The sequence below is a fragment of the Brassica napus genome, chromosome A6, assembly GCF_020379485.1.
Source record: "Brassica napus cultivar Da-Ae chromosome A6, Da-Ae, whole genome shotgun sequence".
Lineage (NCBI taxonomy): Eukaryota > Viridiplantae > Streptophyta > Magnoliopsida > Brassicales > Brassicaceae > Brassica > Brassica napus.
Genome location: NC_063439.1, coordinates 27405868 through 27420076, shown reverse-complemented (window position 1 = coordinate 27420076; position 14209 = coordinate 27405868). Strand labels below are relative to the sequence as shown.

Here is a 14209-nt window from a genome sequence, read left to right as displayed (position 1 = left end):
ATTTTTCATTCCTACTTTAATAACTCAACTAATTATTTTGCTCATTTTAATACATACGTTTTTAAAACTGTGTTCGTTTTAATACCCAATATTTTTATTTTAATTAAAAATATTAATAAGTTTCATACAAAATTTAAAAAACCTCTAAAATCTAAGAAAAAATCTTTTAAATCTCACTATTTCCAAAAAAAAAACAAATTTGACATTTAAAACTTAAATTTTTTTATACAATTTAACATTATCCACAATTTAGTTACTTTTACTTATAAGACTTCAAATAAAACTAGATTTTTTAAGATTTTTTGTGAATTTTAAAGGTTTTAAAATTTCGTTTGAAACTTATTGATATTATTGATTAAAATAAAAAAAGTCTGGGTATTAAAATGAACACAGTTTTAAAAGTTTGGGTATTAAAATGGCCAAATAATTAGTTGAGGTATTAAATTGGATAGCAAAAAAGTTTGGGCATTAAAAAGCTTAACAAAATTTAGTTGAAATATTTTAAAGGAATTTTCCTTTTTTTAAACACCAAAGGACACACTTAATTAAATTATGGAAAATTAATGAATTAAATTTTCAAAATAGAAAATAATAATTATATTGATAAACAAGTTTCTATAAAATTATAGTTTTAAGTATTTCTGATCGGAAAGATGCAGATAAATAATACATATTACATATTTATGGAATAAAAGAAGGGAAACAATACATAGCTATATATAGTTTATGAAGCAAAGTTTTCAGACCATAGACATATATCACTTCTCCTCTTCCTCAAACGCAGAGACGGGAAAAGAACGTGACAAACCCGAGCGACCAGCAAAGGTGATTTTCGTGGTATCTTGATCATCAATATAAATCTCAGTGATCGTAACCCAAATGAAAAGCTCTTTGCTCTTGATTCCTGTGAGACCACGCATTCTACGGTTCTCAACGAACGCAGTGACCTCCGCATCATACGATACGTTTTTGCCGATAGCTTTAAACTGGTGCTGAACATTGTTGTTCATCTTGATCCATATATAACCGGTTGATTTGTTGTAACCGATCTCTGTCATGTTGTCTAGAGGGAGAAGTCCTTTTGGTAGATTCATGGACGATAACATCTCGTTTGCTTTTTGCTTGCACATTGATGCGCCATTAACGATCTCAGCTCCTTCTCTTTGGTTGGTAATGGTTTCTTGAGACGCCATTGGATTTGATTCTATGAGTTTTGTGATTTGTGATTTGTGATTTGTGATATGTGACTTGAAAGATTGTTTAATGGTTTTTATAGGTAGAGAATATTTCTGGATGAAGTTACGGAATTTGCGCCCCGATATGCATTAGTGCTGTCAAGCCTTATCGGATTAGACGACTGTTTTTTTTACCAACCAGATTTTTAAAAACCGTTATCATTCTAAATTTGTAAGAGCCATTTTTTCTTATTGTTTCCTCCTCTTTTTAATTATTTTCTAAATCTTAATAAATGTGACTTTCAAAACAATAAGTTTCTATTTTCTATTCTTTTATTGAAATATCTTTTTCTTCTTTTTCATATCTTTGTTATTTATGTAATGTTATGTTTTAATAAAGCATTTAAAATAATATTCATAGTTTATACAGTTTTTATTATTATTATTATTTATATTTAAAATAACAATTACAGTCTTAAGTAACAAACAAAATATTTACGGTTAAAAGTTAATAATGACAATTTAAATAGCAAAAAAATCTTCTTCTTGTTTTGGATAGAAAACAACTACAATCTTTACCAGTCGAACTTTAGAAGACAACTTTAGAAGACGAATGGAACAAAGCAAGAAAGCGACGGGACAATAGGAATAAGAGAAAATCAGATGCGTACCGTAGGTTAATCTACATGCTCGCTTACTGCGTATGTGGCACTTTGTGTTCGTGTGTGTAATATATCATTTTTTTTGTTAATTTCTGATCACGTCGAATAATTATTCTTACTAAATTAAGACGGTTATATTATACGAGGAGTTTCAATAATAGACTTTTCGTTTTGCAATGTTGTTTCCTTTTGAGCCTAGAGAGAGGAGAGAGAAGCGATTCTCCCTCTGGTCTCTCCCCCGCAGCCGCCTTAACCCTAGATCCGCCAAGCCTCTTCTCCTCCTGTGACTGGGGGTTCCTCTACCTCCGGTCACCCCCCACCGTTTGTCGCTGTTCCACCGGCCTTTCCCTTAGCTTCTCCTTCTCTACCCTTTCCTTCTTGCTCAGTTCTCTGGATTTCCGAGTTTCATCGGATCTAATCAGAGACACATGTGTGTGTTTGTCTCTCTGGAGCACTGACGAGGTGGGGGCTTGCTGGTGAGCCTAAGGAGCTTTCGTTTCAGCTTCTCCCTGTCATACAGAGCAGATCTGGGTCAGATCTGATCTTGCCTCCACCGGTGAGGATGGTGGTGGGTCGCTGCCTCTCCTACCTCTCTGATCTATGGCTTGTACATGTGTGTCTCTGGGTTTCAGCTTGTATCAAGGTCTCAGTGAGCTTCTCCTCTCCGTCTAGGAGAAACGGCGGTGTCTAGGCCCATTGCTCGGAGGACCTCTGTTCTAGTTCAATCGATGACTACCATGGTGTTCAGCAGCAGCTATTTGGTGGCTCGTCTCCTCACTTTTGGACTTTGGTGATTAGGGTTTTGAGGACGACCCAACGCGCCATGTCTACCGCTGAGAAACAGAGCCCTCGAGTCCTGTAGCTGCGCCTGCTTATTGAGGTGACTCATGTCTCCTCTTGTGCTTCAATCCCTTTTCTAAACTCCGACGAATCTTCTTTGAATCTCTTGATGTCGCCATCGTCTGTTTGTGTCGCGTGGCCGGATGAGGAGCCAAAGACCGCCTGCGTTTGACCTGATTATGTTCTTTATTTTATCGGGGCTTTGTTGGGGATTCTCTGTTTGCCTTCCGTCGAGATAGCTCGTGTCTGGTTACTTGACGTCCTCCTCCTTTGGTGTACCGGAGCCGTTGTCTGCCGCCTCCGTCGAAGCCGTTGGGAGCCACTTTCGGGTGAGGGTTTGAGCTACTGGTATGAGCTATTCTCTTGATTTGCTAGTTCCACTACGGATCGAGAAGTGTTTAGTGTGGGAAGTAATGTAGTTGATTGATCTTATCTTCTATTAGCTCCAAGTTCATCAATGTCTTGGACTAATTTTTATGTTTTCTAAAGACTTTTTTAAAACTTTTTTGCAGTCTTTAGAAACAGAATTGCTTTATAGCAGATTCTGGTTTCAATTCACATTGTAACCAAACCTTCATTTCATTTTCATGAATGACATTTACAATTTAGCAAAAAAAAATGTTGTTTCCTTTTACAAAATTGTACGCCAAAATGCGGGCATGCGGTCGGTGAAGGTCAGTTACCAAAATCTAATAAGACAAACTGATTTGTAACATAACTATTGATTTTTTAGATTTTTCAAAGGTTCTAATTTTTGTTGGTGGCCTATAGCAGTTGTAGATTACTCGAATCAGATGTATCCCGACAATTTAATAGCATGTTTTGAAGACTATCGCATTTTAGGCCCAATAATGACTTGCATTCAATACGCTCTAGTGAAAAGAGGTGAACATCGACTAGACTTGCACCCTATGCAATCGTCTTAGCTAAGCTTGAAGAAGATGTCGTGTAGATGGCTTGATTGGTTTCAATTGTTAACATGAATCGGAAGGGAAGCACACCTTAAGTCCGTAACCTCTTTGGGTTTCTCAATACAAACAACTAAATGATCAACACATACTTTAAATCAAATTTTAGGACCGAATGTCTATACATATTTTAACGATTTAAATTTTAGTGGCTATATATTATTGCTGGTGTGTTATGATCAAGAAGGATTCGCATCTAGTATATTGTGAGAACCCATGATATCCCTCGTGATCACAATTTATCACTAAGATAATCATTTAGTGAGAGCGTAGTTACTTTTAAACATTTATATTCTATCTATGTTATTAAAGTATAATTATAAATAAAAACTAACCCTAAAACTTATAATTTATTTACAAGGAAATACCACTAAAATAATTAATAAGCCAACCTTTAAGTATTTTTTGTCTTTTCTTTATTTAATAAATAATTTTCTAAATTGATCTTAAACTAAAACAACTATTTAATTACAATTTAATGCTACTGAGAAACTACATAATCCTAAATTTTAGCATGTATTATTTCTTTTCAAATTAAACAACCATAGATATACTTAGATTGATTTTCAAACTAATTAATGTTAAAACATAAACTTAAACTAAAAAATTAATAAACATGAAAAAATATTGATATATTTATCACGGAAATGACCTTAAACCATAAAAAATCGATTTCGATATATTAATGTTAAGTTGACAAAATATATATTAATTTTTTATTACAAATAATTAATTAATAAACATGACAAAACAACACCACCTAAATCGATTTAGGTATCAATTTATTAATTTAGAATATAATATTTTTTTAAGCTATATAGTTATATTTTTCATTATTTATTATTAATAGCTAAAAATTAAAAGTCACATAAAAAGAACATTTATATAATATATAACTAAAATATAAATTAATATATAAATCTAATATTTTATTTATATTTTAATATAAATAATAGCCGAATGTGAATTCAGTAGATAAATGTTGAAGAGTGCACCATCTTTCAAATAGTATATAAAAAAAATTTTATTATACACATTATCAGAAAATTTTGATCAAAAAATAAAAAATACATTTACGCGGACGTACGGGTCATATTATAAAAAAGTGAATGATACATTTGACAGTTTACAAGATAAAATAAAATTACTCAGTATAAACTATAAAAATATTATGTACATAAATGTCATATTAAAATTATTTAAAATGGGTAAATTAAAATTTAAAAATATATATTATCGCTTAATAAATATTAATTTATAAAAAGATAAAAATAAACATGCGTGGATGAGCGGATCAAGCTTAGATTAAAGAAGGTTATTCTTTGCTGTTCTTAAATTCATTTTCCAAAACTAATGTACAGTTGTTTCAGAAAAGAAGAACAACAAACAATAATAATTTATGTACGAAATTTATTCACGCATTACCTATCTTGTTTTACATAACTATTTTTTTTTCAAAAAATAGATGTTACACATATTTTAGTGTCAATCAATATCAGTTTTGACTTTGAGACTATGCTTATGATAATCGAATTGTTCTATGAAACAGGGTAAAATTATATTGCCGCAAATATACAGTGCTCTAATGAAGGAAGACAAGTTTCAATGTCTACCTTCAAACTCAATTTGATGAAAAAACAAATGATCACCGTCCCGAATGACACATAAATCATCAATATCAGCATTCTCTGCATTGGTGATCTTTGTGAAACTGCATCCTCCAAACTTTTCACCTACACAATTCCATATTTTATTGGTTAGAAACTTTTTTCACGAGAGTTTTTTTTCCTTCATTTTGATTATTTTCAGAGCCTACCTGCTAGACCTAGAAGCTCTTCTATGGATGTAGGTAAGAGTATCAACTTCCCGTTATGGCGCTGTGGATCCTTCTCTTGAGACAACATGTGAATAGTAACTCTCTTATCTTTTACTTTAGCTTGGATGCTGGAGCTACAACATTGATCTGACTCGTTACTTCTTTGTTTGGTTTCGCTATTTGAGTTTCCTCCTTTTGCTTCTGTTCGCGCCTTTGGTTCCTCTATGTTAATCCCTCGTTTAAGTAGCTTCTTAACCATTTCCATATCTCCCTTGTGAATTGCATCCATCAGAGCCTTTTCTCCATTTTCGGAAGTCGAGTTTGAAACATCTGAACCCTTGCAATCTATTCTTGAATCCATCCACTCTTCCCATCCCATTCGTTGGAAATCTCTGTTTTCTTGATCATTATTTGTAGCGTCTATTCCTATTGATTGTTGTCCTCTAAGTTTCTGCAAGTTTTGTAAGAAAAAATGGGTTTGTTTATTATTTTAAAAATATATACATAAATTTCAAGAATCTGGTTTTAGCTCACGTACCATGAAGAGATTGTTCATTATAACTCGTCCATCTTCAGCATGAGCATGCATCGCGCTCATCAGCGATGTTCTGCTTATGCGTAGTATTTGAGATAACTCTGTTGTTCTTACCGTAAAAGGTTGTGGTCTATAGCATAAAACTCCAATCTCTCCAAACGTATCTCCAATAACTGCTTTCCCTTGAATTTGATCATGACCATCAACATAAGATGCAAAGTCCTGTAACAATAAAACACAATGTTAGAAGGTACTTTTTTTAATTCCATTTCTTTACATTTTAATTTATAAATCGAATATAATTTGCATACCACTGCTCCAGAGACCAAAATGTAAAGATCGGTAGGCGCTTCGTTCTGTAGAATTATGTCTTCTTTAGGTGGGAAATACTCGGCATCTATATCTGAAACCTTAAACATAAAAAGGTAACTTCATGAAACCTCTTAGGTTTACATTGATATTAAATTTAAATGAAAAGTTAGAGAATATAATTTTACCAATTGAAAGAGAAAATCACGAGAAACTCCTTGAAAAAGGTAAATGTTTTGAACAATGGGGAGGAAGAGATAGTTTGCAATGCTAGACCGGATTGCTTTTGGCAAATTGTTCAAGGTTTCTTGTTGTTTCAGGCCCTCTGTTTTGAATTTTAAGCAAATGTGTGAGAGCATCTGGTCTTGTATGTCATGTGGGAGTTGGTTTCTTGAAGCAAACTCTGAAGCAGCTCTCACCGTATCTCTCTGTTGAACAAAAAGAACGAGTATTTGTCTAGTTTGAACTAAACTAATTCATATTGAAGATGATTATAGTTCAGTCAAATATTTCACCGTGTATCTAACTTTCAGTAGGTTGAACATTTAATTTGAGGGAGAATCAACATATGCATGTGCATTTCGGATCACGTTACCCAACCCTACCACTACCAATTTACAAGAGACATACTACCTAAGATTGTCATGTAATACCACCATCTACAATCAATTTTTATGTTTTTCTTCACAAATTTTTTTCTTTTAAATGGTGGTGATTTTGCTCCCGTGTATTTCCTTAAATAAAAATGCTATTTCTTCATCCATTTACAGAAAATGCTATTTTTCTCTATTCTATTTTTGTAAAATATTATTTTTCTATTTATATATATAATTCCTTCACTTTAAAAATATACGCTCTCTCAAAATCCATTTCTATTTTTGATGAAAAAAATATAAAAGTGTGTAAGAGAATAAATGAACTTAATAAAAATGATCTGTTAGGGTCAAAATAATTTAAATGGTCTATTTTCAATGTAGATTATTTGGTTACTCGAATAACTTGTTTGGATTTATATTTTCAAAAAACAAAATAAAAAATTAACTAAGTTTTAAAGTTTTTATATCTCAAATAGTAATTTTAATGCACTGATTACCCTATTCATATTCGCTATACCCAACTTTTTTTGTTCTGAAATGAACATGCCTAAATAAAAATCAAAGGATCAGACTTACAAAGCTTCTGGTTCGGCTAGTCCAGTGAACGACGAGGTTGGTCATATTTCCAATAAGGTAAGCCGTCAAGCCGAGGTTGAACATCATGAAGAAGATGTCAAAGAGCATTTCTCTTGGATTCTCAGGATGCAAATCTCCATATCCAGTGGTAGTTAACGTCGTAATAGACCAGTAAAGAGCAGTCACATATCTATTCCAGAGACTTGCTTCCTTGAAATCTGGATACACAGCTCCAATCCATGTCTTTCTTGGTTCAGGATATCTATCTGCGATCAGGTAGTTGAAACATCCAGCACAATGTACAGCGAACAAAGTGACCTGTCAGTCAAAAAGAAAAGTGACCTGAGATCGATATTTTTAAGAGCAAGTACTATTATTACAAATGAAATACTTTCTTTTTGAAGACTAAAACTCTTGGATCACCTATTAAATGTTTAAAGAATAGCATTATTTAAGTTTTGTTGGAAGAATTTTTTTTGCTCTCTAAAATAACAACTAATTTAATATGATTTGTGTGTACGGCTTTTGAACCCAAAACTTCTTAGTCTTTGGAAAAAATATATATATTTGACTTACGGAAATGAGTTTTGTGCATCGTATCCAGAAGTAGTTGAAACGTATATCTTTCTCAAGCCTGAAGTGAAGTTGGAGAGTTAGAAAAGTTGAGAAAACACTTTCTTGATCAAACCCTAAGAAGAATATGGTCTTTAAACATTGAAATAAACCTTGCGAACAGCGAGCTAACTCGTCTGAGCCGCCATAACCTGAGCATGCTGAGAATTCTGAAGCCTAATTCGCTGCCGTTGTAGTTGAAAAGTAGGCTCAGTGGCTGAAACGGTGCAGTGGAACACACATCGAAAGCGAACCAAGTAGAAAGGTATCTGAAAACGTTACATATTCAAGATTTTTTTCAAGAATCTGATTCACTTATAAAAAAAGGTTTTTCAAGCTAAGTTAATTTGTCACCTTATTGCTATTTTCTTGGGATCGTCCACTAGAAGATAGGAGTGGCTATCAAGATAGGCAACAAAGAAGGTGAGGACAATATCAATGGCGAAAAAGCCATTAACAATGTTGTCGATGATGAAAATCGCGTCTTTTTTGTAGGTGATGAAGGCAAATTGAAAGGGACATATCCAAGCTGAGTAAATAACTAGAAGGACAAGCCACATCTCCCATGATCTGTAATGAAACAGAGGATTAAAAAAAATAGAACATAATCTTGGTTAGTCAAGATTTACATTAAAAAGAGTAGAGAGTAGAAAGTTGCCTATATTTTGAATTGAAAGGAGAGATTATATGTTTACGGAGCTTAGTTGAGTGGTTGATTCTAGCTCCAAGAGATGGCAAAAGATCGGCGGAGAGGAAACTACTCTGTTTAATGTTGTCAATATTGTAATCTTCAACGCAAAATCTTTCAAAGAAGTTTCTGGTACAAGAGATTGGCATCTTGTTTTTTTTTCTTATAAGAAAAAAATGCTATGTGAAAGGCTGTTTCTTGCAGGTGAAGGCTTTTTTTTTCTTGGCAAGGTGGTAGTTTATAAATAGTAATGAAGCTTGTGATGAATAACACGGGAAAGTTTCTGCTAGGACCTTTTATAGCAACTTGCTCTGACCCAATTGCTTATCTTCTCTTTTTCAGAGGAATGGTCCAAAAGGGTTTAAATGCAAGAAGCAACAATGGTGAGCAAGAAGCCGAAAAAACGGAACCGAATGGTGTGTGAAACAGAAAAAGCTTATGAGATGAGACAGAATTTAAGTGGTAAACATTGGGTTTTTGTGGAAGAAATAATGCTCATGGTTTGTTTCTTTTGAACGGAAACAGATTCGATATCCAACATAAAGAAGAAGAAGAGTAGACGCAATATGGTTTTGGGAAATTTCTAGTTGATGAGAGTTATGACTCTTGTGTGAAATACACCTTCTCAGCATTTGATAGTGGGAGTGATATATAGACATACCACACACACAGAGAAAGAAGGTATGTTTTGGTGTTTGGTGTGTGTTAATTGAAGGACCAAATGGCCATGAAAAATGATGGTGTGTTCATTTTGAGAATCAAGATATGGGACCAAGCAAGGAAATTAAAGAAAGAAAATGGCATTTTGACAGAATATTGAAGGGGCCAGAGTATATAGTTTTTCTTTCAGAATAACAAAATTATTTTCTCTTCTTCTACTGTTCTTTGAAGTATATCTTCTCTTTTTTCCTCATCCTCAAAACTAATCATTAGCCTACGGACTACGACAATCGTTCATACATACTTACCATACTATCAGGGTAAAATAAAACTGATTTTTATGATACTGCAACGACAAAAGATCAAAGATTAAATAGTAAAAGTAAACAAATGGAGTTAATAACTCTAGCTATATCTGCTTGCTTGTAGTTAACGTACGTTGAATACCCTAATTTTCTCCTCTTAGATTTTGAACTTGTACTTATAGTAAATAATCAATGTATCTTTTATCAGTTTATGATTGAAAATATTCATTTGTTTATGCTGAGATATTAGAATATATGATTTATTTAGAAGATTTCATTTTATTTTAACCATTAGCTTTCTTATGTTCAGTATATATTATAAATTATTTTGGGTCCGGCAAATTCCGTACTAGTTTTAACCAATGAGATTTTTTTCTAAGTAAATTTATTCTCATCAGAAATTAATCTTAGATTTGCATTTCCATATTATTAAGTTTTCTATTTAATTAATGTTAAAATGTTATATTGTTAAGAATATAATCTTTCTTTTTTCTCCTAGTATATATTTTCTAGTTATTATCATTATAAAAAAAAATCGGCCGTCTAAATGACAAAACGTTAGATATTGAGTAGACTGGAAACATTTGGATGGTCGATTAAAAGGAATCCATAGCAGGTCTCCACGTGGTGAAGCTGAATCTAGCTGGTTATTTGTGGATTTTGGTTTACTATAAGAAACACACAAACAAACACAAGATGGATTTTCTATGTGTGTCTCGTGGACTAATGACACTTGATTAATCCTTCCTCACACTCCCGTGTCCCTCGGTACAGTGGCCCCCCTCTTCTTCATGTTTTGATCCTGGTTACTTTCCTAACGTACCCATCTTTCTTGATGTTTTGGTGTTAGCCTGTTAGGTTAACATGCTTTTTTTAGTTTTACATAATCTCTAACTTATCTCGATATATGGGTGGACAAATATTATGCTAGTTGGCCCACACAGTAGTCTGAGTAAAGCAATCCTACAATTTTGGAAGTCATAAAATATTTTTTATATAAATTTTATTAGGCTATACATGTCCGGTCTGAGCCCTGCCCCCTGAGATACAAATTATCCCATGTTTAGCTTGGTTGATCGACAAAACTCAAAAGTAATCAAACCCGGGGTTCCAGCCAATTTACGCCATGAGACTTTCAGTTGTCAACCACTACATCACCGCTCTAGATTTTTTTGTTGCTAAAATGTTAAGAACTAAATCAAAACGATTATAAGTAAAAAAAAAAAATCAAAACGATTATATAAATGTGATTATAAACTCAAAACAGACCTTCACAAGAAATATGAATTTAGCAGAAGGAATCTATTAAATTAAATTAAAATTTTATATATCTTTCATTTGATCTAGATCAACCCTGACATTCTTTAAAATATTTATAAAGCGGAGGAAATATAATTAAATTTCCGAAATGGTTAATTCTTTACTAAACTGCAATGATTAACGATAGAATATCTAATTAGGAAGATAAAGAGAGACAAATGTATGAAGACAAATTAAAGACTCTTTTTCTATAACAGGAACGAGATTATGTCACTAAAGTTACAAAGGGTCCGTAGCCCTTAGAAAAATATCATAGCTTATAGAGAAGAAAAAAAAATACATTCGTACACGAATATCGATTTTGTTTGGTAATTCTTTGACTAAACTTTTATTTTCGATCGCAAGTATAACAATCCCAAGTATAAATTCTGCCAACCTTTCCGCCAAATTTGTTTTTTTAATTAATTCACTCCAAACTTTTTTCTTTGTGCGTCGATTTGAGCCCGTTCGAATGTGTCTTTCATGATTCCTTATTGATTGGTGCTAATTTGATTAACGTTATACTCCTGTCTACCATAATATAATACAAACTAAAAACTTGATAGATATGATTTAGAAGAAAAACATGAACTAAAAACTTTCGTTTTTTTTCTTTTATTAGTTCTACAAATTCTTTCTTTATGTTAATTATAATATTTTCGATGTAACTTGTTTTTAGGGAAAGAACTGTCTAATGGAACGCATGGGTTCTGAATATTAGTCTGAGTTTTGGACTGCAACTCTCCCGGTTTAAAAAATGGTCTGCCTAAGGTTTAATAAAAGGCCACTCCTTTATAATTGTTTACATTCATCAATGGAAATAAGTACATTTGAGATTAGAAAAATATAGATTAATGTTAAATTGCAAAGAAGGAAGTAGATCACAAATATTACAATGGTCAAAAATATTTAGTAGATATTTTATGCAGTCTACCAAAATTTGAGATTAGAAAAATTAAAATAATTCAAAGTTAATTTTAGTTTTTGTATGAATAAATTAAAATAATAATCTTCAAACTAATATTGAAGAATTGTGACACTATATACTAAAATTATTAAAACATTAAAAAATAATCAACAATAATAAAATTATCGTATATAGTAGACTTCCAAACAAAGTTTATCAAGTAGATATCTAACAAACTCTACTCCATAATTTCAAGTTTAGTAAACTTTAAAAAATTTATCGTAAATTTTGACCTAGTTATAATTTTTGTCTCTTTATATAAAAGTAATTTATACATATTTTTTTTAAATAGCTGCACAAGTTTCTAAAATTCGTTTCATTCTCCTTAAAACTCTCTCTTTTCTCTCTATAACTTTTTCTCCCTCTCTCTCTAACACTCAAATCTCTTTAATTTGAAGAAAAATTTAGTTTAATTTCTTAAATTTTGTTCATGTCTTTCTCACAATATCATTCATGGTTTTCATTTTTCCCTCTCAAGAATGTAAGATTTAGATCTATATATTTTAAATATGTATTTTTGTGTTTATATTAAAATAAATAAGTTATAGATTCAAGGGCAATTGTCAATAATAGCACATTTTTTAAGTTTATGTCTCAAAAATAGCACTAGAAGGAGAAAGTCACAAAAATGACATTCATTAAAGGGTAAAATATCCCTAATACCCTTGGTTTAAAATTAAATAAACAAACAAAAATAAATAAAAATAAATAAAATAAAAATTAAAAAAATGAAAAAAAGATTTTTTTTTATATAGTTTCAGATTATATGTTTTCAGATTCGAAATTTTTACAATTTTTTTTTTCGAAATTTTTTTTTTTTTTCAAATTTTCTTTTTATAATTTAAAAATACTTTTTAAAACTGTTTTTAAAATTTTTATTTTTTATTTTAATATTTATTTTTTATAAAATTTTAAACCCTAATTCCAAAACCCCACCCCTTAGCTCTAAACCCTAAGGTTTGGATTAATTAACCCAAAAGGTATAAATGTATATTTAACTCTTTAATGAAACCTATTTTGTGACTTTGAACCTTGAGTGCTACTTTGGGAACATAAACTTGGTTTGGTGCTATCCTAGTCTTTTTTTCTAGATTCAATCTCTATGTGTTTATTTTGCTACTATTTTATTTTATAAACTCTATTTTTGGTGCTTTTCAGATTTAAAGCTATTTTCACGTTTTTAAATATACAAAATTTTTAGATCTAAAAATAATCCGATAGAGTAGATTTCTAATGAAGTTTGGTTAAAAGTTAAGGATAGTAGTAAACTATAAAATTTAAGCAAAGTTTATTAGAAGGCTGAGTACAGCTTTGATACCACTTATAATATTTCGATTGCCTATGGTTAATGGGCCTTCCACACCTGCTCACTTAATATGTGGGTCTCATTCTGTGCGACGGGCAGTGCGTTAATATTTATGATATTTTACTGACAATGCAATCTTCACATAATATTTTCTGTGATTTGGCTCTCTCACAAATAATTTCTGAATGTGTAATCAAAATGTAAATATACTTCAATGACAAAAATAGTCAAATCAATTATGGTATATATTAAACCTTTATATATACCATAAATCGGAATGTTATAATAACCATCAGAAATTTGGTATTTGGGAGTAAAAACCCATACTTGCATACCTAAAACTATGTAAACAACGAAAAGGACAGGAAAATCGTGAATAGGTCGTTTGCCACCTGCTGTCTTAAATCGACAACAATATAGTTTGCCACTCGCTGTCTTCCTAGTGCAGCAAGTGGGGTCGTTAATGTTGTATAAGTCGGTTAAGTTGTCACATGCTAAGACTGATGTAGGGTCCAAATGGTTAGTTATTTTCAGCATTTTCTTGTGGGCCATAACCTTCCAATGGGTTTGACTAAACCGGTGGTTTTAGGTCAATAATTCAACCAACTTGGCTAATTCGGGTTTTGATGTATTTAGGATAATAAGTGCATGATTCAAAAGCGGTTGTTAAGAGAAAAGAAACAAAAACAAGATAAACTAGTAACAAACAACCCTATAAACTTAAAAAAAAATTATAATTGAACTTTTTAAGTAAATTAATATTGTTTAAACTTTACAAACAAACTTAATTATACTTCAATTTCAAATGTAATTGTCAAAACATAGAAATTTCAATCTTTAACCAAATATCAAAAATATACATTAAACTTACTATTTAAATTGATTATTCATGTAA

The 14209-nt window shown here is 31.5% G+C and overlaps 2 protein-coding genes across 3 annotated transcripts; both read right to left on the bottom strand.

Annotated features, from left to right (window-relative positions):
* BNAA06G36100D lies at positions 1-1459 on the bottom strand. Its single transcript, XM_013839117.3, has one exon. It carries the CDS (start codon positions 1191-1193, stop codon positions 759-761), a length of 435 nt encoding a protein of 144 aa, XP_013694571.1. The 5' UTR covers positions 1194-1459; the 3' UTR covers positions 1-758.
* Positions 1460-5029: 3570 nt separating this feature from the next.
* On the bottom strand, positions 5030-9705 carry LOC106401938 (potassium channel KAT1-like). 2 transcript variants are annotated; one of them, XM_013842555.3, is made up of 10 exons: positions 8748-9705; positions 8444-8659; positions 8203-8358; positions 8054-8111; positions 7478-7795; positions 6494-6733; positions 6308-6406; positions 6000-6218; positions 5462-5912; positions 5030-5378 (listed from the first exon to the last, which is right to left on the bottom strand). In XM_013842555.3, the coding sequence occupies exons 1-10, from the start codon at positions 8924-8926 to the stop codon at positions 5248-5250; spliced, it is 2067 nt and encodes a 688-aa protein (XP_013698009.2). In that variant the 5' UTR covers positions 8927-9705; the 3' UTR covers positions 5030-5247. The 2 variants fall into 2 exon arrangements, with proteins under 2 accessions (XP_013698009.2, XP_013698010.2); XM_013842556.3 differs by having other exon boundaries at positions 8785-9694.
* Between the last annotated feature and the right edge of the window lie 4504 nt (positions 9706-14209).

Excerpts from the sequence above, each read along its gene's own strand:
- BNAA06G36100D (XM_013839117.3), bottom strand. The coding sequence starts at position 1,193 with ATGGCGTCTCAAGAAACCATTACCAACCAAAGAGAAGGAGCTGAGATC.
- LOC106401938 (XM_013842555.3), bottom strand. The coding sequence starts at position 8,926 with ATGCCAATCTCTTGTACCAGAAACTTCTTTGAAAGATTTTGCGTTGAA. Across the intron at positions 5,913-5,999 it reads TAATGAACAATCTCTTCATG|AAACTTAGAGGACAACAATC; the intron begins GTACGTGAGCTA and ends CAAAACTTGCAG. Across the intron at positions 5,379-5,461 it reads AGAGCTTCTAGGTCTAGCAG|GTGAAAAGTTTGGAGGATGC; the intron begins GTAGGCTCTGAA and ends GGAATTGTGTAG.